The sequence below is a fragment of the Fusarium phalaenopsidis genome, assembly GCF_050370095.1.
Source record: "Fusarium phalaenopsidis strain FUZ10S chromosome Unknown contig_32302, whole genome shotgun sequence".
In the NCBI taxonomy this organism is placed as follows: Eukaryota; Fungi; Ascomycota; class Sordariomycetes; order Hypocreales; family Nectriaceae; genus Fusarium; species Fusarium phalaenopsidis.
In genome coordinates, this window is record NW_028145405.1 from 1,973,066 (window position 1) to 1,995,312 (window position 22,247).

The following is a 22,247-nucleotide window of genomic DNA, read 5'->3' on the forward strand; positions in this document are numbered from 1 at the left end:
ACGTGAGAGCCCTCAATGAAGAGGCTGGAGGATCAAGACACCCCTGGAGAGGAAGTGAAGAGAAAGAGAAACCCTCAAGTTGAAAATCCCATGGGGATCCAACCTATCCGGAAAAAGCAACGATAGCTCCCAACTAGAGACCCTGAGCCCGGGCGGAGCATGGGCCGTCCCCTCTTGGTGCATGATGATATGGAGCCCGCTGCCAGTGCCAGCCTGAAAACGGGCTAGCTGGGCCGTCTTTTTTGATGGAATTTGGATTTTTCTCACTCTCTGATCTCGTACCTGGCTGGCGTGGACATGGGGATTCGCACACTGGGGCTTGGAGGTTCGGTCTACTTCGAGCGAGATTGGGAGAGTCAGAGAAGGACAATTATCTACCCATAGAGGCAGACCTCAACATATGATAGTCCAAGGCTCCATATTGCTTGTCTCTCTCTTCATGTGGAATTTGCTGCCGGCAATGACCAAGGCATGGAGATGGAGCTCTACCCAAGGTACTAGAGGCAGTGGTACGTGCCATGCCGCGCCTGTGTCGCCCGATTGCAAGGTCGCTACTTGGCGATACCTGAGCCGAGGTATTCGATGCTTTTGACTTTGCCCCGACCTGTCGTGACCTCGAGCGGTGCATCTTTTGCGCCCGACGTCTGTCTGGGCTGCTTGGTTCGTTCCTGGCGAGCGGCACCGAGTCACAGGAAACCTACCCTTCCCCTGGCTGCCGCGTGGTAGCGATTAAGCTCTGCAACCCCATCGCATCTCCCCTTAGATCAAGATCAACAATATCGCTTCCAGAGACGGGGCACCATTCCTCGGTCGCTCAGGTACACCTGAATCTCTGCTCAGGTGTCACCTAGCGGTACCTCTGTCGGCACCAGTCAAGCAAGGCCCCCCCCCTCCCGGGCGGTCCCCTCACTCTCTGGCTCCTCTCCCCTCCAGGTCTCCCTCGTGGATCCCATCCCATCCCATCCCATCTCAACCAACCAACCAACCATCGTCGTCATGCCCCCCCAAGCAAGCACCGTCCATCATTTTTCTCTTCTCACACCCCGGTCGCCATCCCCCGGGCGGCGGTAAGGTGCTTGCTGCACTGTCCAGTACAGTACAGCCCGTACAGCAACTAGCTAGCGCCCCCAAGACCAAAGCAGCCAGCGTCGACGCTTAATTCCATGTTGAGCGATGGACCTAGCAGCAGCAGGCGCTCGCTGGCTGCATTTGCGTTTGCCTGGGCTGCAATCCCGTTTGTTTGAGTGAGCTTTCCTCCGCACCTCACCTCAACCTACAGGACCACAACCTCCTCCTCCGCGAATCTCAGCTCAGCCTCCCGTCTCTATCACCGCATAACTCGAGATACCATCATCTGTTCCCTCTTCGGCTCCCCGTTCCGTTTGGCCACTCTTCGAGACATGACTTGAACAGGCATCGCTTCTCATTTCCGCTCCGGCAGCCCTATAACCAAGCATCATTTACCTTTGTCTCCGTATCTGGACACCCCCCGCCCGCCAGCCCTTGCGACTCGACTCGCACCCCGAACCCATCCCATCCCAATCCCCATCCAGTCCACCAACCTTGGCCCTCGCCCTCTCTCCACCGCGTATGCTCTCAGCTGCCCCGTGCTGTCCTCATCCGGACCTTATGGCCTAGGGCCCTGCCATCAACGCCATCTACGCCCCGGCGACCATGACCAGGAATGAGGCCGGCAATCGCATCAGCTCCATCACGAGCTCTAGCACAAGCACCGACGGCAGCACCCACTCCGCCGTCACCGTGAAGCCCTCGTTGTCGCTGTCGTCGTCCACCACCACCACTGCCACTGCCACTGCCGCCTCCTCCACTGCTCCCGCCTCTGCCACCTCCACTCCCATTCCCACTCACTCGCCTACTCCCAATCCGGACCATACTACCACTACCACTCCAACTCCAGCTCCGTCTTCCGCTGCTGCCGCTCCCACTGTTCCAGGAGCTTCCTCAGCTTCCACTTCAACCTGGGCCCTCCCCACCACATCTCGCTGGCACTCTCACCCTGCTCGCTCCAGCGCCGATGACAATGCTTCTTTGATGAACCAGTGGTGAGTCGTCCGTCCCGCCATGCCGCCTCCCGTGCCCGTGTTCATCCCTCCTCGTCCCCCGTTCTCCCTGCCCGTCGGCGCTCGTCTGACCTTTATCTCGCCTCCCGCTTCCGCCGCCTCCCGTCTGCCAGCTAACGGCTTCCTGCGTCTCTCAGGTCCTCCCCCAAGGATGAGCATCAGGTCTCCCCGACTACCACCTCGTTCGCCGCCCGCGGCATCGCCAATGTCGCATCCAAAGACCGTCGCATGAGCGACCTCACCAATTACCGACGCGAGCTTGCCGTTCTCGAGACCCGAATACCTCAGATTCAGCACAATCCGCCCACCGCAAGCCCCAACCCTCACATTGCTCCGTGGATGAACCACAACGGTTCCTCCACGCCATCCTCCACCATGCCGACCAGCTTTTACAACGACTCTAGCGACAATCTGTCCCTCGCCTCCCAGCTCTCACCGGGCCATCCTCCCAACCACCGCCAGGTCGCCGTGTCTCACGATCCCCCAGATGCCGCATACTTTGATGGCAGGCGTCCATCTGCCGCCAGCATCCTCACCGCGAGCAGCCAGGGCTCCAAGACCAGCGTGACCCGTGGCGGTTTGCGTAAGTTGCAGGGCTTCTTTGGCGAGGAATTCCCCGGGCGCGATAGCTCCGAGAGCAGCCTACCCACTTCGCTCGTGGGCAGGGACCAGCGGTCGCGCTCATACAGCCACAGTCGCCCCACACACAGAGATCGCAACTATTCCAATGCCACTGATCATACTAGAGATGGTTCCCCGTCATCATCGAGACCAAGAACACCCGTTCCAGCACCAGAGGTGGTGCCGTTCTTGTATCAGGACAACACTGTACGTCCGCCATGCGCCTCCCTGTCTCATCACCCTAGCTACTCGTGTCCCCCGCTGGCCTGGTCCGCGATCGATTCATTCCTCTCCAATCTCCCTCCCTTGGCTTGTTTTGCATCATCTCTAGATCTTGATGCTTTCTTGACAGCGTTTTTGCTTGTCAGAGTTGACTGGTTAACCTCGCTCGAATAGGACATTGCGCGATATGGCGAAGCCCCTGTACGAGATATCCTAACTGGCCCCGATCGAGATCGATACGTAAACGACGGATCCTCGCAGGTCCCTCCAAAGACATCCTCCTCGTCGAGGTCCGGCCATTCCATAGTGCATATGCCCGGCCACCACCGACACCACAAGAGTAACGATGATCCTCGGACTTTGCGACCAACTCTGAGCAGGGACGACACAGCCATTGGCACACAACTTCAGCGCGATCGAGGAGGCAGCAGCGTTGCCATGTATTCGACGAGGTCAAGAGGGCAGAGCCCTACGCCCAGTACTAGGAGCGGAGGAACGACATGGGGATCGAAACACAGCCAGTTAGACGGACAGACCTCGCCTGGCCACCACGGCAAACGTGGATTGCTTGGTCGGTTTCGACGACATCATAAGGACAAGGAAGATACCGCCAGGCTCCGCGATCTACCACAATCTACAAAGTCCCTGCAACCCAAATCCTCAAAACCCGACCTCCACAGGCCAGAGCTATCACCTTCAGTATTACCACTCTCAGGGACATTTGGCCCTGGAGACCAGAGCGATGCTCCAGATTCGCGACCTGGGACGCGGGGCGCAGCGACCTTCAACAACAAGTTCCCATTCTCCAAGAAGGGGCGATCTCACCGACCACACGATTATGTCGACGAATCGATTGGCCCGACAGACCGTAACGATCCCGACAAAATTTACCACCTTGACACAAACCTGAACGACATGGAGGGGATCTTGACCAAGCCTCCGCCTCTCACACCCATGGACATTAGCTTTGTGAACAATGTCGAAGCAGATCGCACCGACTCGGTGGTATCGATAGCTCCTAAGGGTCGATGGGACGCCCCGGATAGTTGGGCGGTGCGGCGTAACACCGAAGACAACTCATATAACGGGCCCGATCTCGACGAGATCGGAAGCCCCCCTCGGCCAGAGGAGAAGACGGCGCCGTACTGCATCCGAATCTTTCGCTCAGACGGGACATTCTCAACGCATTCCATGTCTCTGGACTCGAGCGTCACGGATGTCATCTCACAGGTCATCAAGAAGACATATGTGGTTGATGGCTTGGAGAATTACCATATCATCTTGAAGAAGCACGATCTTATTCGGGTGCTGACGCCTCCTGAGAGACCGTTGCTGATACAGAAGCGTCTGCTGCAACAGGTTGGGTACGAGGACAAAGACAGGATTGAGGATCTTGGTCGAGAGGACAACAGCTACCTCTGCCGCTTCATGTTCTTGTCGGCACGAGAGAGCGACTTCCACGCCAAGACCACTGACATGGGTCTAGCTCGAGCACAGAAGCTCAACTATGTTGACCTTTCTGGCCGCAACCTCATCACTATCCCTATATCGTTATACTCCAAGGCCGCGGAGATCATCTCGCTAAACCTTTCGCGCAACCTGTCGCTTGACGTTCCTAGAGACTTTATCCAGTCTTGCAAGCATCTTCGAGACATCAAATTCAACAACAACGAAGCGAGGAAGCTACCACCAAGTTTGAGCCGGGCCAACAAACTGACTTTCTTGGATGTTGCCAATAATCGTCTGGAGCAGTTGGAACATGCCGAACTCCATATTCTGACGGGGATACTCAAGATGAACCTTGCCAATAACCGACTCAAGCACATACCATCTTACTTTGGAGCATACCTGTCACTCCGCTCTCTCAACATTTCCTCTAATTTCCTCGACAAATTCCCCCTATTCCTGTGCAACCTCCCGAGCCTGGTTGACCTCGACCTAAGTTTCAACGGCATTGCAACGATTCCTCCCGAGATCAGCGGCCTGCAAAACTTGGAGAAACTTCTAATAACCAACAACAGACTGACACACGCCGTGCCCGCTTCGTTCAGACAGCTGATTAGTTTGCGCGAGCTTGACATCAAGTACAATGGCATCACGAGCATCGACATCATCTCTGAACTCCCGAAATTGGAGATCCTATCCGCCGATCACAACTGCGTCTCGTCTTTTGTGGGACAGTTTGAGTCGATTCGCCAGCTGAAGCTGAACTCGAACCCTCTGAACAAGTTCGAGATTGTGGCACCAGTCCCGACGCTCAAGATACTGAACCTCTCGAATGCGCAGTTGGCCAGTATCGATTCCTCCTTTGCGAACATGATCAATCTTGAGCATTTGATCCTGGATAAAAATTACTTCGTCTCTTTACCCCAAGAGATCGGCACTCTTAGCAGGCTTGAGCATTTCAGCATTGCCAATAACTCGGTGGGAGAACTGCCGGCCCAGATCGGTTGTTTGAATGAGCTGAGAGTGCTCAATGTGCGAGGAAACAACATCTCTAAACTCCCAATGGAGCTCTGGTGGGCGAATAGACTCGAGACTTTCAACGCCTCCTCAAACGTCCTCGAACACTTCCCCGCGCCGGCCTCCCGGGCGCCGCGGATGCCCGGCGAGGAATCGCAGCCGGCGCCACCCCCTGTTAATGGGAGAGCCGCTCCCCTCGGGACGCTATCGGCCACGCCGAGCTCAGAGGAGCTCTCTGATGAGAGAAGGCCTAGTCAAAACTCGAGCACACTTCTTAGTGTCGGCCCGTCTCCCCTGGCTGGTGACCGCAAGAGTTCTGTAGTGTCTGTCTATGGGAAGGGTGGCAGGAAGACGTCGGTGGTGTCGAGAGCGACTACACCGTCAGTGACCATGTCCTCGGCGAACCCCAGAAAGGATTCCTCATCTAGGTTTACTAACACTTTTGCCGGATCTCTTCGAAACCTCTACCTAGCCGACAACCGTCTTGACGATGATGTTTTCGAGCAGATCAGCCTGCTCCCGGAGCTCAAGGTGCTCAACCTCTCCTACAACGATGAAATCAGCGACATGCCACAGAGGTCGATGAAGAGGTGGCCGCAGCTCGTCGAGCTCTATCTGTCTGGAAATGGACTCACAACATTGCCGGCAGATGACTTGGAGGAGTCCAGTCTGCTCCAGGCGCTGTACATCAACGGCAACAAATTCACCAACCTGCCTGCCGACATTTCTCGGGCTAAGAACCTTGCCGTGCTGGATTGCGGCAACAACTTTTTGAAATACAACATTTCTAACGTGCCGTATGACTGGAACTGGAACCTCAACCCCAACCTGCGGTACCTGAACCTGTCCGGTAACAAGCGCCTGGAGATCAAGCAGTCAACATACGGCCCTAGTGGACCCGGGGTTGTTGATCGTGAGGAGTACACAGACTTCAGCCGTCTGCTTAACCTGCGCATCCTGGGTCTTATGGATGTTACACTTACTCAACCAAGCATCCCCGATCAGAGTGAGGACAGACGTGTGCGCACCTCGGGATCCCTCGCCGGCCATCTGCCTTACGGTATGGCCGATACCCTTGGCAAACATGAGCATCTGTCCACTGTCGACTTGGTGGTACCGAGATTCAATGCTTCCGAGACCGAGATGCTCCTGGGTTTGTTTGACGGACAGGCTCTCTCCAGTGGAGGATCCAAGATTGCCAAGTATCTCCACGAGAATTTTGGCCACATTTTTGCCTTGGAGCTGAAGTCACTGAAGTCACAGACCAAGGAGACCCCAATTGACGCTCTTCGGCGTGCATTCCTCGCGCTCAACAAGGACCTGGTCACGATCGCTATTCAGCACTCGGAAGAACGGCCGCTCAAAGTGCATAGGGGCTCTGGCCAGCCCGTGATTCTGACCAAGGAGGATCTCAACTCGGGTGGTGTTGCCACCGTGATCTATCTCCAGAGCACAGAACTATACGTTGCGAACGTGGGCGATGCCCAGGCCATGGTGATCCAGACTGATGGTACCCACAAGATGCTGACTCGCAAACATGACCCTGCTGAGCCCAGCGAGCGATCTCGCATTCGTGAAGCTGGTGGGTGGGTTTCTCGCAATGGCAGGTTGAACGACCTTCTCCAGGTGTCACGCGCCTTTGGTTATGTTGATTTGATGCCGGCCGTGCAGGCGGCGCCGTACGTCAGCAACATGACTCTCAAGGAGACGGACGATATCATCCTGATAGCAACCCGGGAGCTGTGGGAGTACTTGTCTCCTGGCCTGGTCACTGACATTGCGAGAGCAGAGCGTGGTGACCTCATGAGAGCGGCCCAGAAGCTCCGCGACCTCGCTATTGCATATGGCGCCTCTGGTAAAATCATGGTCATGATGATTAGCGTCGCTGACCTCAAGCGGCGGATGGAGCGGTCCAGGAATCATCGCGGAACCACTAGCATGTCCCTTTATCCATCTGGCATCCCCGACGGGGCTCAAGTTCTCTCGACGAGAAGGGGCCGTAGAGGCAAGGGAGATGTTCTCGACTCCCAGCTCAACCGACTCGAGGCCGAGATCCCGGCGCCCACAGGCAACGTGTCTATCGTCTTCACGGATATCAAGAACTCGACAACCCTGTGGGAGATGTATCCTAGCGCCATGAGATCGGCCATCAAGCTCCACAACGAGTTTATGCGTCGGCAGTTGAGAAAGATTGGCGGATACGAGGTCAAGACCGAAGGTGATGCTTTCATGGTGTCGTTCCCGACAGCTACATCTGCTTTGCTATGGACATTTTCAGTCCAGACGGGGCTCCTCGATTTGCCATGGCCATCCGAAGTCTTGAACTCGGTGTCCTGCCAGCCGGCGTATGACAAAGACAACAGCCTCATCTTCAAGGGTCTGTCAGTGCGAATGGGTATCCATTTTGGAGACTGCGTGAGCGAAACAGACCCAGTCACCCGACGTATGGACTACTTCGGACCCATGGTCAACAAAGCATCCCGAATCTCGGCTGTCGCGGATGGAGGACAGATCACTGTGTCGACTGATTTCATCTCGGAGATACAGCGATGTCTCGAGAACTTCCAGGATACAGACCGGAGCAACGCCTCTGAGGCTGAAGATTCGTTTGAGGACGAAACGTATGCCAGCGCCATCAGGAAGGACCTGAAACACCTCACTTCTCAAGGCTTCGAAGTTAAGGAGCTGGGCGAGAAGAAGCTGAAGGGGCTGGAAAATCCCGAAGTTGTCTACTCGCTCTACCCCCACGCGCTGGCTGGACGTATCGAGTTCCACCAGCAGCACGAGAGACGAGAGGAAGGCGGCGGCGACAAACCAGCGATCCTCGCTCCTGGAGCCGAGCTCACCTTCGACCCAGATATGATCTGGACTCTATGGCGCGTGAGCTTGCGCTTGGAGATGCTCTGCAGCTCGTTGGAATTGCCGCGAGACGAAACCCCTGGGGGCCTTCAATCTCCCGAGACAGAGTTGCTCGAAAGGATCAAACAGCGTGGAGGAGAGGTGACGGATCGATTCTTGATCAACTTTATGGAACATCAAGTGAGCAGGATAGAGGTGAGTCGGAACTGAAGCTGTATACATCATGGCCCCACTAACACTCGGTAGACGTGTATCTCGACATTGGCAATGCGCCACCTTGCTATTGGCGGTGGCGTCATCAAGGAGCTTGACGAGCTCCGAGGGCCCATGTCTGATATCCTGGACGAACTGACAGCTCAACGTAAGGAACTGGAGCGGTACAAGAAGCGATACGGCAAGCTGCCCAGCCCCGAAAGCAGCGACGATGACGAAGATGACTATGATACGGATGAAGGCAGCGACACGGAGCAAGAGTCCTAAGTCCTCGCGGCTGACTCGACGTGGCGATGTTTCTCGCGCTTGTATATATGCTATTATCACCCTGGACGCGACATGGGCATTTCGAGCTTGGGAGGCTTCAACTTTATAGTTTGCTCGGGAGCTCAGGAGAGGGAAGGCGAGAGGGGGTCTTGGCATGGATGGGCAGTGTTTTTGTTTTCTGGGTTGCGAGCTTGTCTATGGGAATCATGGCCCCCCTATTCTGGGGGGTTTGCTCTTTCGGGTCCAGATACGTGTTGGGAGAAACTACTCATGGGGTTTTTGGGATGGAAAAGGCATTCGAGGGAGAAGAAGTGCACGGCGTTGGGGGATGGGAAAGCCATGGCTCCCCTTTTTGTAACTGTCGAGTTACCTACCTACCTGGGTCTGGGTCAAGGTCTGGTTCTGGTTGTTGGAGAGATTTATATTGTAGGCATTGCCTCATTTGGAGTTTTACGAACCGCGTCGTATGCCTTGGTTTTATCTGAAACGATAGCAAGTACCAAAAAAGCATTGCATTGATGTGTAGCATATTTTACAAGTCCCCATTCCATGTGGCTCTATGGAGTAGCCTCCTGATATGATGCATCTATTTGCCCTGGTTCAAGATTCGGATCCGGGGCGACATTCGGGGTCCGATCCACCACCCACCTGTGTACTTTCTGACAAAGCCCCTGATGGCGGCGATACGAGCACCTTGGCCCAAGACCCTTTCTTTCTCCCGGCCAGCTTCGTCTTCCCCAGCAGCTGGACTCCCCGGCTTGAGGATCTCAATGCCATCATAGCCCATCACCACCCCTAGAACTTGCCACTCACCTAGCACCTTGCTTCGGTCTTCGGCCAAAACGTAGTCGAAGCGTTCCCAGAAGGATTGCCAAAGGAGCTGGTCTCCCTTTTCCGTCTTGTCAAACAGAAGCACAGGTGAAATCGCCTCAGGCTCTGGGCTGATGGGAAACGCGATGGGGTAGCCCGAGGGGTTCTGCCCGAAGAGCGTGAGCCCTGTCATGCAGGTCAGCACGTCAGCGTGAACATCGACGACAGGGGAAGGATCATCGCGAGATATGGCGTAGACCTCCCTCAAGGCGTCGCCGCCGGGATAGTTGAGAGAGGAGAAGAGGAGCATGACAAGACTGGCACCGAAACTAGCCACGGTGGAGAGGACGAGAACCAGGGTTATCGCTTGATTCAAGGCGGACTTGACAGCACGCACGGCGATGAAGTTGGCGCCAAGCGCGGCAACAGCGGTCATAGACGGAACAATGTAGAAGATGAAACGGGCCTCTTTGTGCGGCTGGAGAGAGTAGATGGCAACGAAGAGTATGTTGGGGATCAATAAGTCTCGAGCAGCACGTGAGGTACCTGGCTGAACAAGAGCGAGAACTATGAGCAGCGGCACCATAGGATTAAGCAGAAGCTTTGGCAGCGCCGAGCTGAAGTAGTAGTACCAGGGGGAAACCCCCCACTCCGAGGAAGACCCAAGAATGGCGTTGAAGTAGAAACCCCAGAGCTCAGGCCAGAGGGGCTTCTGCCAGAAGTACGAGTCCAGGGGCACCGAAACAGCAAGTGCGGCGGTGAAGGAGCCCAGGAAGACAAGAACGAGGGTGCGCAACGAGATGCGATGGGTGGCAAGGAGATAGAGGGCAGTGGTGATGAGGAGAATGGCAACTTCGGAGCGGAAGATGGCGGCCGAGATGACGAGGAGGGCAATGGCCTGCTTCTGACGGATGGAAGCCATCTGGGGGTTTGCCTGGGGTAGAAGGAACGCCGAAGCAAGAGTTGCTGGTTCGTGTAAGTCGAGGTGAAGGCAAAGCTATTACTAGAGATATTTGACTTACTCAGGCCAAAAGCATACATGTTTGGCAAAGTCCGTGAGAGGTAATAGTTGATGTGGAACTGGCTGGCGATGAAGAGAGCCCACCACCCCGCCACACCAGGACCATAGGCTCTCTTGAGAGCATTCTTGAAAGTCAGCAGGGCAGCGACGTTGGCTGCGGCGAGGATGCCGCGGACAACGAGCTGGGCATGTTGGAAGCCGACGAGGGCGACGATGGGCTGGCCTAGGCCGGCGAGGAGCACGGCACCGAGAAAGGTGCGAGGCACGGCGCCGGGGAAGGTGAAGTGATCATACGAGTCCGAGAGGCGCTGGTGAACATCCTGAGTTGGGGTCCCGTAGATGAGGATATCGTGGACTGCCTGCAGGTTGAACGACTCCTCGACCTTGGTATAGGGAGACGCGAGAAGATGGAACAAGGGAGCCAAGATGAGGAGACCAGTGAGTGAGATATCTAGAAGTTTTGGTGAGCGGACTACGACAAAGGAGGGGAAGGATGATATGGAAGAAATGGAAGCAATACTGACCAAGGGCCCTCATCTTAACGAGATTTTGTGTGAAGACCAAGGTTGACGACGCTAGGTCTATTGGACGTGTTGAAACAGATGGAGAAACGGCAAGAAGCGAAAACGTGCCCGTTTAGGCGCTTCAATTCAATGCCGTATTAACAACAGCATTGAAATGAAATGGATCGAGGCTGAGATGTGTCAAATCTCAGATTCCAGGTGTAAGTTGAGCCCGTGCGATACTCAAGGCAGGTAAGTACACAGAGGCAGCTCTCTCAATGAGGAAGGGGCAAGCTTGGGTCACCATTGGCTGGTCTCCACCTCAGGGGTCGTCGGATCGGCTCAACTGATCCCCCGCAGCCTCTCCCCCAGGTCGAGTTTAAGCCACCATGGCAGTGGCACCCGGGCACCGCAAGGCAGGCAAGGTACCCAGGTACCTAAGATAGTTAGTTACACATCATCGCCAACTCCCTCCCCTCCAGTTTCTGCGCCAACATCTACTGCCGCTGCACCCTCTCCAGTTGCCCACAATGTGGTTCTTTGGGAGCTTCCTCTACGGTTAGACTCGATTGCCTTGCTCGCGACGCCCTGGCGCATCCGTGCTGACCTGTCGCAGTCTGCGTCCTCCTCATCAACGCCGTCGCAGTCCTCTCCGAAGACCGTTTCCTCGCTCGAAGTACGTCGCCCGCCTCAAGCGCATACAAGCAACTCTTCTAACGGTATTTTCTAGTTAACCTCTCTCCCGCTTCGTATGATCCCGCATTCGGCTCTGGTCCCGACGCGAGCATCAAGGCCAAGATCATCCACCTCATCGCCAGCGTCCGAACCATCATGAGGAGTATGTCTGCCCCATGCACCGAACCAACATTACTGTCGAGTCTTGTATAAAACTGCGTGAAACTGACCTGGTGTCTAGTGCCCTTGATATTTGTCAATTCCGTCATTATCCTGTACGAGCTCGTCCTGGGTTAATCCAAGGGGAAAAACACGGCCGGCATGTGGAATTCGAGAGGACACGGTAGACGTCTGGAGGCATAAATGGAGTCTGGGAAATCTTTGGAACTGGAGTTATTAATCTTTGTACGACTCACGGCGAACCTTGTATGAGTGTGTGGGGGCTATACTACCTACTGGACATGAATTCGATGCGAAAGTTTTGTCTTGCTTCACTTTGCCATGATACTTATTGACATGTGCCTGAAAATGCCCGTGTCACCTCGAGCTCTGTTCGAGTCTCTTGTTCTTCTTTCTTTACCCAGCTTGCCAGACGCACAAACGTCTGAGCCGGGCTATCGCTATATGTATGTATATATGATACAGCCGTTGGTGACGGCGTCGCAGGTTTGGCCTTGTCGCCCTTCAACTACCCACGAGAACAAAAACAGAAAAGAAAAAAGATCGCTACAGTCCCCCACCACAATTCCGCCCTGCCTTCTTCCTTTTTCTCGAGGTTCACGCCTGGGCACCTTCCCTCTTCTGGCTCTAGGCCATACAACAGGTCTAATCCTCCAAGAGCATCGTCGGCTGGGCTGCAAGACTACCACTGAGAGACGGTCGAAATGAGAAAAACCATTACTGCCCAATGCTTCTGGTGCCTTCCTTGTGCTTTTCTTTCATGTAATGGCAGCTTCGTTGCAAAAAAGTGCATGGGTATCCTGTCATCCGTCCAAATCCCCAAAGACCATAATGACAAAAACACCCGAGTACCCCCCCTATATGTACGCTGTACTGTAAATGTGTTTATGACTGTGAAAGCAGGTTTGTGCTCTTCTTGCGTCCGAGCCCGAAACTGAGGCGATCCTTGAGTTTCTCGTGCTTCTCGCTCGCGTCGCCGTTTGACGCGTCCTGAAGAGCCTGGGCAGTGCCCTTATCTTTGTGATGGAAGAGAGAGAAGCTCTTCCTCGACATCGATTTGCTGCCTCGTTTGGTCCGATCAAGGAGTCCATGGCTGAGCACCGTTCCATTCTCCTTCTTCCTTGCTGCCTCTTCCTGCACCGCAGTCTTCTTGCTGGCCTCGAGCACCTTGTGCAGTTCGTCTTGCTCGTTTCTTCGTGCTTGTATCATCTTGGTTTGCTCGTCTCGTCGTTTCTTCTCCTCAAGTTTGGCCTGCTTCTCCCTCTCCTTTTCTGCCTGCTTTTCTGCCTTCTCCGCAGCCTCTCGTTCCTTCTTCTCCCGCTTCTTGTCCTCCTTCGTCTTGACTTCGGTATTTGTGTTCGTGTGGGTTATGCCATTCGTCAAGGGTGTTGCCGGAGCCGCCGCGGGTGTCGGGTCTGGAGTTGTTGTGGGCGCTATCGAGGATAACACTGGCGCCGTGCTCGAGTGTGCGAGTTTTGCTAGCACCTCCTGATCCGGAGCTGGAGTTACTGGCTGTGTGGCTTGTCTCTTGAGTGGTGCCGACTCAGCCTTTTCGCCATTCTCCTGAGCCAGGCTGGCCGCTTCGTTGGCAAGCTTGACCTCTTCCATGCCTTCCTTTTCCATCTCTTCTCGAACCTTTTCAAATGTGGTTTCTTGGTAGAATAGGACGTATGCGGTGGCCATCCCTGGCTTGTCGCCAAAAAAGTTGCGGACAAAATTCTTGTCCACTGGCTCAACCATTTCGTCGTCGAAAAGAACCCAACCTCGGCCAGGGACCTTGATGATGGACACGTAATGCCCATGGTAGGCGTTGCCGCCAATGTGAACCACGACAGCGTACAGCTCGTACAGGCGGTCGGGGTCCCCTGCATCTTCTGTTGTGTTGAACATGCGTAGGTGATAGGGATACACAACACGGTGAAACAGTTTCTGCAGGCGGCTGTAGTCCTCCGTGTACTTGAACCGCTTCAGGTGCAGCGTCAGGATCTTGGGTAACCGCTTGACCTTCATTCGCTTCTCAGCTTCCTGAAGGCCACCACAGTGGTCGCAGTGGAACTTGTTTCTCTCGCAGAGCATCTCTTCCGCAGAAAACTTGCGCAAGCAGGAGGTAACGGAGGAATGCTCCTCCAGGTCAATCGACAGATCCAGAAACGTCTCATCCCGCTGCGACGCTGTCTCGCACGTCAGGCACTTGGTCTCTGATGTCAAAACGCCCTCAAATATGTCATGGACCCAGCCCGTCCCCGGGGAGGAAGCCCCTGACGCGTTGTTAACCATGGCAGACCCAAGGGCGTGGCCCACCGAATTTGCCAGCCCGTCGAGGCCGTCGGCAGGAGCCTGTAGCTGCATTTTGCGGGCCGTTGCCTCAACACTGTTAATGACATCATTCAGTACCAACCCGTAAAACTCATGGGCATCCTGATGCATTGAGTTTCGGAACATTTCGTTGTCGCGTTTGAAAATCTCGAGGAATCGCTGCGGGCTGAGAACGCCTGTGTGTGTGTTGCTTTCCAGCAAAGCCAAAAAGATATCCTTGAGCCCAGTGAATGTGCATTCGTCCATGCCGTAGGTGGCCGAGTTTTCTTTGGCCAGTTCCAGGATAGGTCCCTTGATCATGGCTTGCTTCTTCTTATATTCAGGGGTGTCTGGCTTGTCCTCGGGCCGAACACCAACCTGTCCAGGCAGTTGATGGTTCATGGCTTGCCGTTGCTTGATCACTTGTGATGTGCTGAGCCCCTTTTGCTTCGGGAGGTTGACCACTGGGTCAGTGGGCGGGGGTCTGATGGTGACGGGGACTCTAGGCCGAGTGCCGTTCGGAGTGTCAGCGGGCGAGCTTGGGGGGTAGTTGACGACATTGTTTCGAAACGATTCGGAGTAAAAGAGGGCCTGGACAATCGAGTTGCAGTAGCTGTTCCGAGGTCAGCGTCACGGCTTGGTTAGATGATGCCTCGATAGCATACCATGTGTTTCCAAACTGTGCCAAATATTAGCTTAGTGAATCGGAAAGTAGCTTGATAGAATGAGAGACGGGAGAGGGTCCGGTGGTGGGAGTAGACGGCGGGGACATACGTTCTCGAGGCCGAAGAATCGATCAGTACCATCGTCTCGCAAGGGCCCGGCATTCTGGAGCATCTTCTCTAGAGGTGTGAGGTCGAGAACGGGCTCCTCTTTCTTCTTCGCGACGGCATCTTTGTTGGATGGGGAGGAAGAGGCCTATGAGTATGAGCCGAGAGGCATTTTGTCAGTCATGGAAGGTCTTGGCGCAAGGCGGGAGGGCGCGTGGATAGCTGAAGCTGGTGGGAGAGCTCCATATGTCCAACGCCGAAGGGAACAGCGGGAGTTTTCAAGCCGACGACGTACCGTGTTGGAGCCCTTGATCTTGTTGAAGAAGCCCGCCATGGCGGCGTTGTGGTGTCGTTGTGGATGCTGAATAGTAGCAGACGGCGGGCTTGGTGAGCCGAGCGAGGGACGAGGTCGAGCGGCCGACCGCTACAGCTGCGCGGCAGCAGCTCAACGACAACAGACACAATTGAAGCCAAGGATCATGCGCAGGAGCTTCTACTACCAGAGGATGATAAGAGAAGCGCGCGAGGCGGAAGGACAGAGAATCGCAAGCTGGGGCCGATTTCGAGGTTGCCGAGTCGTGGGCGAGGGATGGCGCTCGGCGCTGGGCTGGGGAAAGCGAGGCGCGAGTGTGTGGCGTGGACTCTGATAGCGCCGGGTTGAACTACTGGTCTGGGCGAGCGACAGAGCCGACCAAGAGACGAGGGAAGGTTCGTTTGGGGATGTTGTCTTGGGGGGACGGCGATCCGATGGGCGAGGCGAGGCGCGTAATAGTCGACAGAGATATCGAGGAGCAGAAAACTCGGCAGAGGGCAAGAGAGGTAGAGATGGGACCAAGCCAGAGAGCACAGGTAAGGTACCTCGAGGCTGATGGTGGCGGGAGGATGGCCTGCTTCTGGATGTCCGGGGGAGGGAATAGTGGAGGAGGATAAGTGACTCCCCGTTGGATGGTGCGTAAGTAGGCGAGGAGGTACCGTGCCCAAGTAGGTAGGTGCTGTAAGGTGTCGATGGCAGGTAGGCAAGATTGGATTGGATTGGATCCAACAGCCTGCTCTGTTGTTACCTGGACCAGGCCTCTACGCTACAAGTACCTAGGTAATGGATTCCATAACCCGTGGGATGCTGTCTTGGTCAGCCATCAGCATCAGGCATCACGTCCTCAACGAAACTGCTAGAGTTCGGAATTCCCCTCATGCGCAATATATCGACTCGGCGAGAGCGGTCGTCTTGGCCATGGGGAACCGTCCTTCACTGGCCCTTCATCCACCTCCACCAAACGTTAACATCCGACGCCCGGAGATGCTGCAGCACCACCACCACAAGCTCGCAGTAGGCCTGCAACCGCTGCAGTCTCCTGCAGCGAGGAACGAAATGGGCGTCGCGCGACCCCAGTTTGCCCAGACCCCCGAAGCCCCCAAATGGACCCCTCCAAGCCTCGATGGTGGTGCCTTGGTGGGCCCCTAGCGACCACCCCCAGAACCGGACGCGCAGGGGGAGAGTAAAGTCCTGGGCTGTTAGGCCACAAGGTACACAGCTCGTCACCCACGTAATCCCTAGCCCGAGCAGTCGGTGTCTGCCACAAGGCGACTCTGTCACTAGATGACTAGTGGGGATAATCCGTGGAGGGGACCAGGGGAACGAGGCCCAGCTGGCGTGGTGTGGGCGGCTGAGAGACGCCGGACGGTGGTCCCATACAGGCCCAGGCGGGCGAGGGGCCTATTGGTTGCTGCGACAGGGCAATGAAAGCTCTAGAAGACAGGGCCACGAGGTATCGACAAGGGTACTAGACGCAGATGTCGGGCGTGATCAGTTATCGAGGCCAGGATGGATGAGCAGCAGCAAGGCAAGTGGGCACGGAGCTCAGAAGCACGGAAGATGGATAGAGGGCTTGACACTGACTGATCTTGATGGTTTGTGGGGATGGCAGTTGGTGAAAAGTTGGGTGCAAGATCAATGATGGGTCGTCGATTTAGAGCGCTGCGAATGGATGCTCCCAAACCAGGCGGTTTGCTTGGGGAAGCAAGTACCTACTTTAGCTCATGCATCTCAGGATGTGACCGACGGCAGGTCCGACGCAGATAGTGAGTTCCATCCAGATTTCTTAGTACTGGACGGGTGAAACACCGTCTGAACGGTAGCAAATGAGACGAATTTTCCTCTTCTTTCCATCTTCAAAGTCCACATTGGCAATGAGTAGGTGGTTGAAAAACAGCCACGCAAAACGCTCACCAAAACCATCGGCTTTCTGGGGCGGCGCTGGCACTACTGTACATGCCCTCTTAACACTTCTCCGCCGGTTCGAGAGTCCAGATCCTCCGGGAAAATCCACCGTCCAAGGATGGTTGTTCCAACCGGCGACATTTCTAAGCCCGAGTAGGGAATCTAGCTGCAACTCACGAGTCAACATGACAGCGACAAGCGCTAGCCAACGGCGCCACGACGCATCGGCTACCGGCCCCTGGCGCAGGACTGCCTGCAAATCATGGCATCGTGTGCGGTGAGAGATGGATGGCTGGTTTTCTCGTTGCCGAGGGTTGTTGGGGGACTTTAGCCGGATCTCCCCTTGGTTACGAACGGACGCCGAGACGGATCAACGACTGCCAAGAAGTCGGATACAGCTTTTCGGACGAGGCGGCTGTGCTGACAAAAGCAGCTTTCATCCTGCCTGCGTCCACTGCAAACCTATGTTTAGACTGCATGACTTGTCCCAGGAACAAAGGTCGGTATCGATGAGCCCGAGGCACAGTTCCGAAATCTGCCTACGTATGACCCACGGCATCGCCTGAATCTTGATAGAGGACGCGGGCACCAACAACAGCTCCTCGATGGACTACTACCCAGACGAAGGATGGAACTAGGATTCAAGCCAACACAAGCTATATTGAGGCAAGTCTACCAGCCCTCGTAGGTCGGTTGTTGGTTTGCGATGAGCTGCTTGGTGGGAAATGTCAGTTCCTCCACATACCGGCTGTGTCTTGAACAAGTGCAGCTTGGTCCAGTCTCGCCACCTGCAAGGTAACGTGCCTCGATCAACTGGACGACTGAATGGTTCCAGGGACAGCAGGGCAAGGTGGGAGAAAACCACGAGATAGGGCACAGTGAATCAAGCCTAGGGAATCGTCACCCTGGTCCCTGCGTGCTCGGTACATGGTCAAACAAAACAGCCCCTTGGAATCATCAACTCGATCCAGTGGTCGTGTTTAGAGTCGTTTTCACCGGTATGCCTTCAACACTTGCGTCGTCGGCAAATTGCAGAGCTCAGGTCGCTACCCAGGTTGCCAGCCGCTCGCCACCAAGAGATCAGAGCTAGAGATATCACCCGTCCTCTTGTTCGACCCCTCATTCGAGGCATCAAGATGGTGGAAGCGAACGAAGCAAGTGTGGGGTTGCCATGCGGCACATCCCCGTATCCACTGACAACCATCACCAATCACTCGGCCCAGAGTGTCCAACCGCGACGATGGTATCCTATCACCTTGATTCTCCTCCCATCCTGATCGCCGACCAGTCGGTCCGTTGCTGTCGATATGCCCTCCCTTTCGTCTCGAAAAGGGTCCCTTGACCGTTGGATGAGTCTGGTGCAACCACAGCACCAAAGTACTTCACGCCAGTCCGATGATGCGTCTTTCCACCAAGGTTACCTCGAATTCCGGGTCTCACCAGTTTATTCGGCACCGATGCTGCTGAACATATCCGGGGCGGGACGTCCTGTTCCTGTCGACTTTCGGGTTTGCTGCCCAACAAACGTGAGAGAAGAACTTTCGCTCTCGATCTCGGTCTTTGAATTACACCGACTCCAAGACATGGATCGATTCGGAAATAGTCCGCTTGGCCCTCGTGCTGTGGCGTTCTACGACGGCCCGCGTCTGCGAGTGTGCAGCAATCTCTGGACGGTTTCTTGCTTGGCTCGGCTCGCCAGAGCTGGAGAGGGGGTGATGCTGCAGCCAACGGACCTCGCGCCGCTAATTTTGGATGGAGTTTTCCATCATGACCCTGGTCTCAGTGTGACGGCTTTGCGGTGGCATTGTTCTGGAACAAACGTCACTGGCGCTAGCGTCGGATGCGTGGGTTCGTAACGCAACCACGCACGCACACACGCATCGCATCGCGCGCTGCCGTCCCCATCTTTTCCAACGCACACGCAACCGCGCCGTTCTCCCCGCCATTTGATCCTTTCCACTTCATGTACCATGACGGAATGCGTCCATTTTGGGCGACCGTCGGACCGTGTGGCGCTTACGGACTGAGTCCATGTCGCACTGTGTGCTATGCATCTGCTTTACAGGAGGTTGCCCATCAGCTAACCACTCTGCAACTAACTTTTAGAACCAACATCAAGCTGATCCATGTTCGATCATGAAAAGCAAACACGACACTTTTCTTGAGAGGCCATGTTGAGCTGAACCCACCTCGAGGCCGTCGTAGCCAAGGTGACACTATCCACACTATCCTCAACCTTCACAACTGCCACCCCACGCTCTGCTATCAGTGGACCATGTCAGCACGGCATGACTAGATCATGATAGAGGAGCAAGAATCCCTGCCTGTTTGAGCTCGGTCCACGGTGAAACCTGCCTGCACTGCGAGCAGCGCATGGATATTCCCTTGTGCGATTCCCGATGCTCCCGCTCAGAGTAAGACGCTGCACTGTCGATTACGCCTTGCGCCCTGCAGGTTTCCCAGATTCCCGTCCGATCAACTCGTGTTATGCACGGAATGAGGACGAAAAAGGCACTCCGTCTCTCGATCTGATGAGCGGGGCGCTGCTATTTCCCGTGACAGGCAACGGTGGAAGCGGCCAAGTCTTACAATGGATCACAACTGAGTGAGATCAAAGACACAGCCGAGCCCGGCTGACGTGATGAGCAATCACTTCTGGCAAAGGTTGTGTGACGTCTGGCGGTTTAACTACTTGCTTAGGGATGACTTGTTGGTGGGACTCCTAACCCTGCTCTCTCTCACCCGTCATTATCGGCCCCTGATAGTGTACATGAGAACTGGGGACAACTCAAGACAATTGCTCGGTAGTCCATCGTTTACTTGAGGACAAGGTAACAACCAAAGGGCTAACTCTAACGCGTCTATTCCGTCTTCTTGGCCGGTGGCGGAGCGCCGCCGGTGGTCGGGAAACCCATGAAGATCTTGAAGTAGTCCTGTTATTCGTGTCAGCGCCGAAACTCGAGACTTGGAAGCTTTGCTAGGGTCCAGGCGATGAGAAATACTCACATAGATCATCCACTGGAGTCCAGTAAGGGTACCGATCATGACGATTCGCACAGGCAGGCCGTTCCAGAGGCCGCTGAAGCCAATGTCCTTGTATATCCTGCTCAGGGCACCACCAAAGGCCTCTCCTGGTGCGCGGTTGGCGTTGAGCTTGCTGACCATGACATCGGCAGGGTGAGATACGATGGCGCACAGGATACCAGCCAGGTAGCCAGCGGTGAAGGACACGCCGGTCTGAGCAGCCTTGCCATAGTCCTCCTTCTGACCAGGCAGGCGGTCATAGAGCATCTCGACAATAGTCTCAAACGAGGCAAACTTCATCATGGTATAGGGGATTTGGCGACCCCACAGAGGATACAAACCCTTGTACAAACCGGCGACACCCTCCTTGGCCGTGACGGAGCTGATGCCGTTGAAGGTGCCGGTGTAGGGGTTGGGAATGGTGCCCTGCATACGGACCTTGACAGCCTCAAAGGGACAGAGGGCGATGTCGGCGAGGAACTCGGCGGAGGCAGAGGCGGCGAGGTACAAACCCGTCTTGTACTTGTGAGCGGCCTCAGGGCCGGCCATGTCCGAGTATGTCTTCTTGAAGTATTCATACCAGCCGTACTTGAAAGCTCCCTGGGCCGAGTATCCAAAGAGGGTGGGACTCCAACCGGTGAAGATGCCGCGGATGCCCTCGGCGCGGTAGATCTTGCCCCAGGCCTGGAAGTTGCTCGTGTAGAGCTTGGAGTCGACCTGGCGACGGGTCTTGACGAGATCAAGGGGGGTGACGGCAGCATGAGTGAGGCCCTGGAATGAAAGTTGTTAGATGTCGAGGCGAGGCAATGGATGGATGCTGTATGAAACTTACACAGGCGAGCAGTCCACCAAAGGTGCAGGCGGCATAGTACTTGCCCGAGTATAGCTCAATCTTTCCCCCGTTCGGCTTCGCCTTTGAGCTCGCCTTTTCGAATTCGGCGGTGGCCTCGGCGCTCAATTGCTTTGCCTTGTCCTTGGCAGTGTCGACGATGGAGTAGGCGCTGTATAATTCGGGACGAGCCTGATAGGACGTGCGTGAGGTGGGTGAGAGGGGGCTGTATACGCTGCCCTGGAAGACATCCCTAGGTGGATGTAACGGCGACATTGTGGCCGTCCTCTGTCTGTCTCTGGTGTGAGCGCGTGCAAGTGGTTGGTGGAGGGTGAATTTGGGCAATTGGCCAATCTCCGGGGTGGGAGATGATGCTTGGAGAGGTGATGAAGGAGAAGGGAAGGTGAAGCAACAAGGTGAGTCGAGCAGATATGAGCCGGAGTTATCGGACTTGTGCTCTGCGACCCGGGAGGAAAGACCCATGATTGATTACATGAAACCTCAGCTTACCTGGATACCTAGGTACCTGATATCTGATACGATGTCTCGAGATACAAGGGATGGGTGTCGCGGAGATCAGAATGGTTGTTTCTTGTCACCTTGTGAAGTCTCCCAGGTTACACTTTTGAAAGAGATGATGAGGGGAAATCACGCACGGGCAGAGAGATTATCATAGGACGGGATGGATGATGGAAAACAGGAATTGGATCAAAGACAAGGACAGGCAGGACGTGTGACGGATTTGGATGTCGACCTGGATGTCCAAGTCCGAGGGATGACGCCCAGGGGGGAGCTCTGATTGGGTGTGGGCGGTACATGGACGGATTTCAATCATGACATTGATGAATCCCATGTTTTTGAAGATAGATGCTGAGATGGACAGTCCGAATTCCGATGGTGATTTGGTTGAATCATGTTGTTTATATCTTGTTGATGGGTCCCGGGTTTTGAGTGCTTCAAGTCTTTGCGGAGTGCTTTTGAGATCAGTGCCCAAGGTCGTCGAGGTACATGTATGTGTACCTACCTACCTGAGGTGAGGGTGGTGACATCACGCAGTTGTCCATCACATGTCGTTTTGAGCTTCAAGCTTGGTTGCTTACCTAGGTCGGTAGGTTGCTTACCTACAGGTATGGACAAGAGGGATCAATACAGCTGAAGCTATGAAACACGACACGAGACATGCTGCCTTCTACGGC

The 22,247-nt window shown here is 55.2% G+C and overlaps 5 protein-coding genes across 5 annotated transcripts; 2 read left to right on the plus strand and 3 right to left on the minus strand.

Annotated features, from left to right (window-relative positions):
* Positions 1 to 1,674: 1,674 nt before the first annotated feature.
* On the plus strand, positions 1,675 to 8,726 carry LRP88_07981 (adenylate cyclase; the record flags this gene model as incomplete). Its single annotated transcript, XM_083244493.1, has 4 exons — positions 1,675 to 2,063; positions 2,219 to 2,909; positions 3,099 to 8,441; positions 8,493 to 8,726. The coding sequence occupies 4 exons, from the start codon at positions 1,675 to 1,677 to the stop codon at positions 8,724 to 8,726; spliced, it is 6,657 nt and encodes a 2,218-aa protein (XP_083098987.1).
* A 586-nt stretch (positions 8,727 to 9,312) lies between these two features.
* On the minus strand, positions 9,313 to 11,094 carry LRP88_07982 (dolichyl-P-Man:Man(7)GlcNAc(2)-PP-dolichol alpha-1,6-mannosyltransferase; the record flags this gene model as incomplete). Its single annotated transcript, XM_083244494.1, has 3 exons — positions 9,313 to 10,502; positions 10,559 to 11,008; positions 11,082 to 11,094. The coding sequence occupies 3 exons, from the start codon at positions 11,092 to 11,094 to the stop codon at positions 9,313 to 9,315; spliced, it is 1,653 nt and encodes a 550-aa protein (XP_083098988.1).
* Positions 11,095 to 11,590: 496 nt separating this feature from the next.
* LRP88_07983 (Yos1-like protein) lies at positions 11,591 to 12,032 on the plus strand (the record flags this gene model as incomplete). The annotated part of the gene is made up of 4 exons (XM_083244495.1): positions 11,591 to 11,618; positions 11,677 to 11,736; positions 11,791 to 11,898; positions 11,977 to 12,032. The coding sequence occupies 4 exons, from the start codon at positions 11,591 to 11,593 to the stop codon at positions 12,030 to 12,032; spliced, it is 252 nt and encodes an 83-aa protein (XP_083098989.1).
* A 768-nt stretch (positions 12,033 to 12,800) lies between these two features.
* LRP88_07984 (ubiquitin carboxyl-terminal hydrolase family protein) lies at positions 12,801 to 15,314 on the minus strand (the record flags this gene model as incomplete). The annotated part of the gene is made up of 4 exons (XM_083244496.1): positions 12,801 to 14,823; positions 14,876 to 14,889; positions 14,985 to 15,128; positions 15,276 to 15,314. The coding sequence occupies 4 exons, from the start codon at positions 15,312 to 15,314 to the stop codon at positions 12,801 to 12,803; spliced, it is 2,220 nt and encodes a 739-aa protein (XP_083098990.1).
* Positions 15,315 to 20,059: 4,745 nt separating this feature from the next.
* On the minus strand, positions 20,060 to 21,327 carry LRP88_07985 (Cu/Pi carrier; the record flags this gene model as incomplete). The annotated part of the gene is made up of 3 exons (XM_083244497.1): positions 20,060 to 20,131; positions 20,205 to 20,993; positions 21,055 to 21,327. 3 exons carry the CDS (start codon positions 21,325 to 21,327, stop codon positions 20,060 to 20,062), a joined length of 1,134 nt encoding a protein of 377 aa, XP_083098991.1.
* Positions 21,328 to 22,247: the final 920 nt, after the last annotated feature.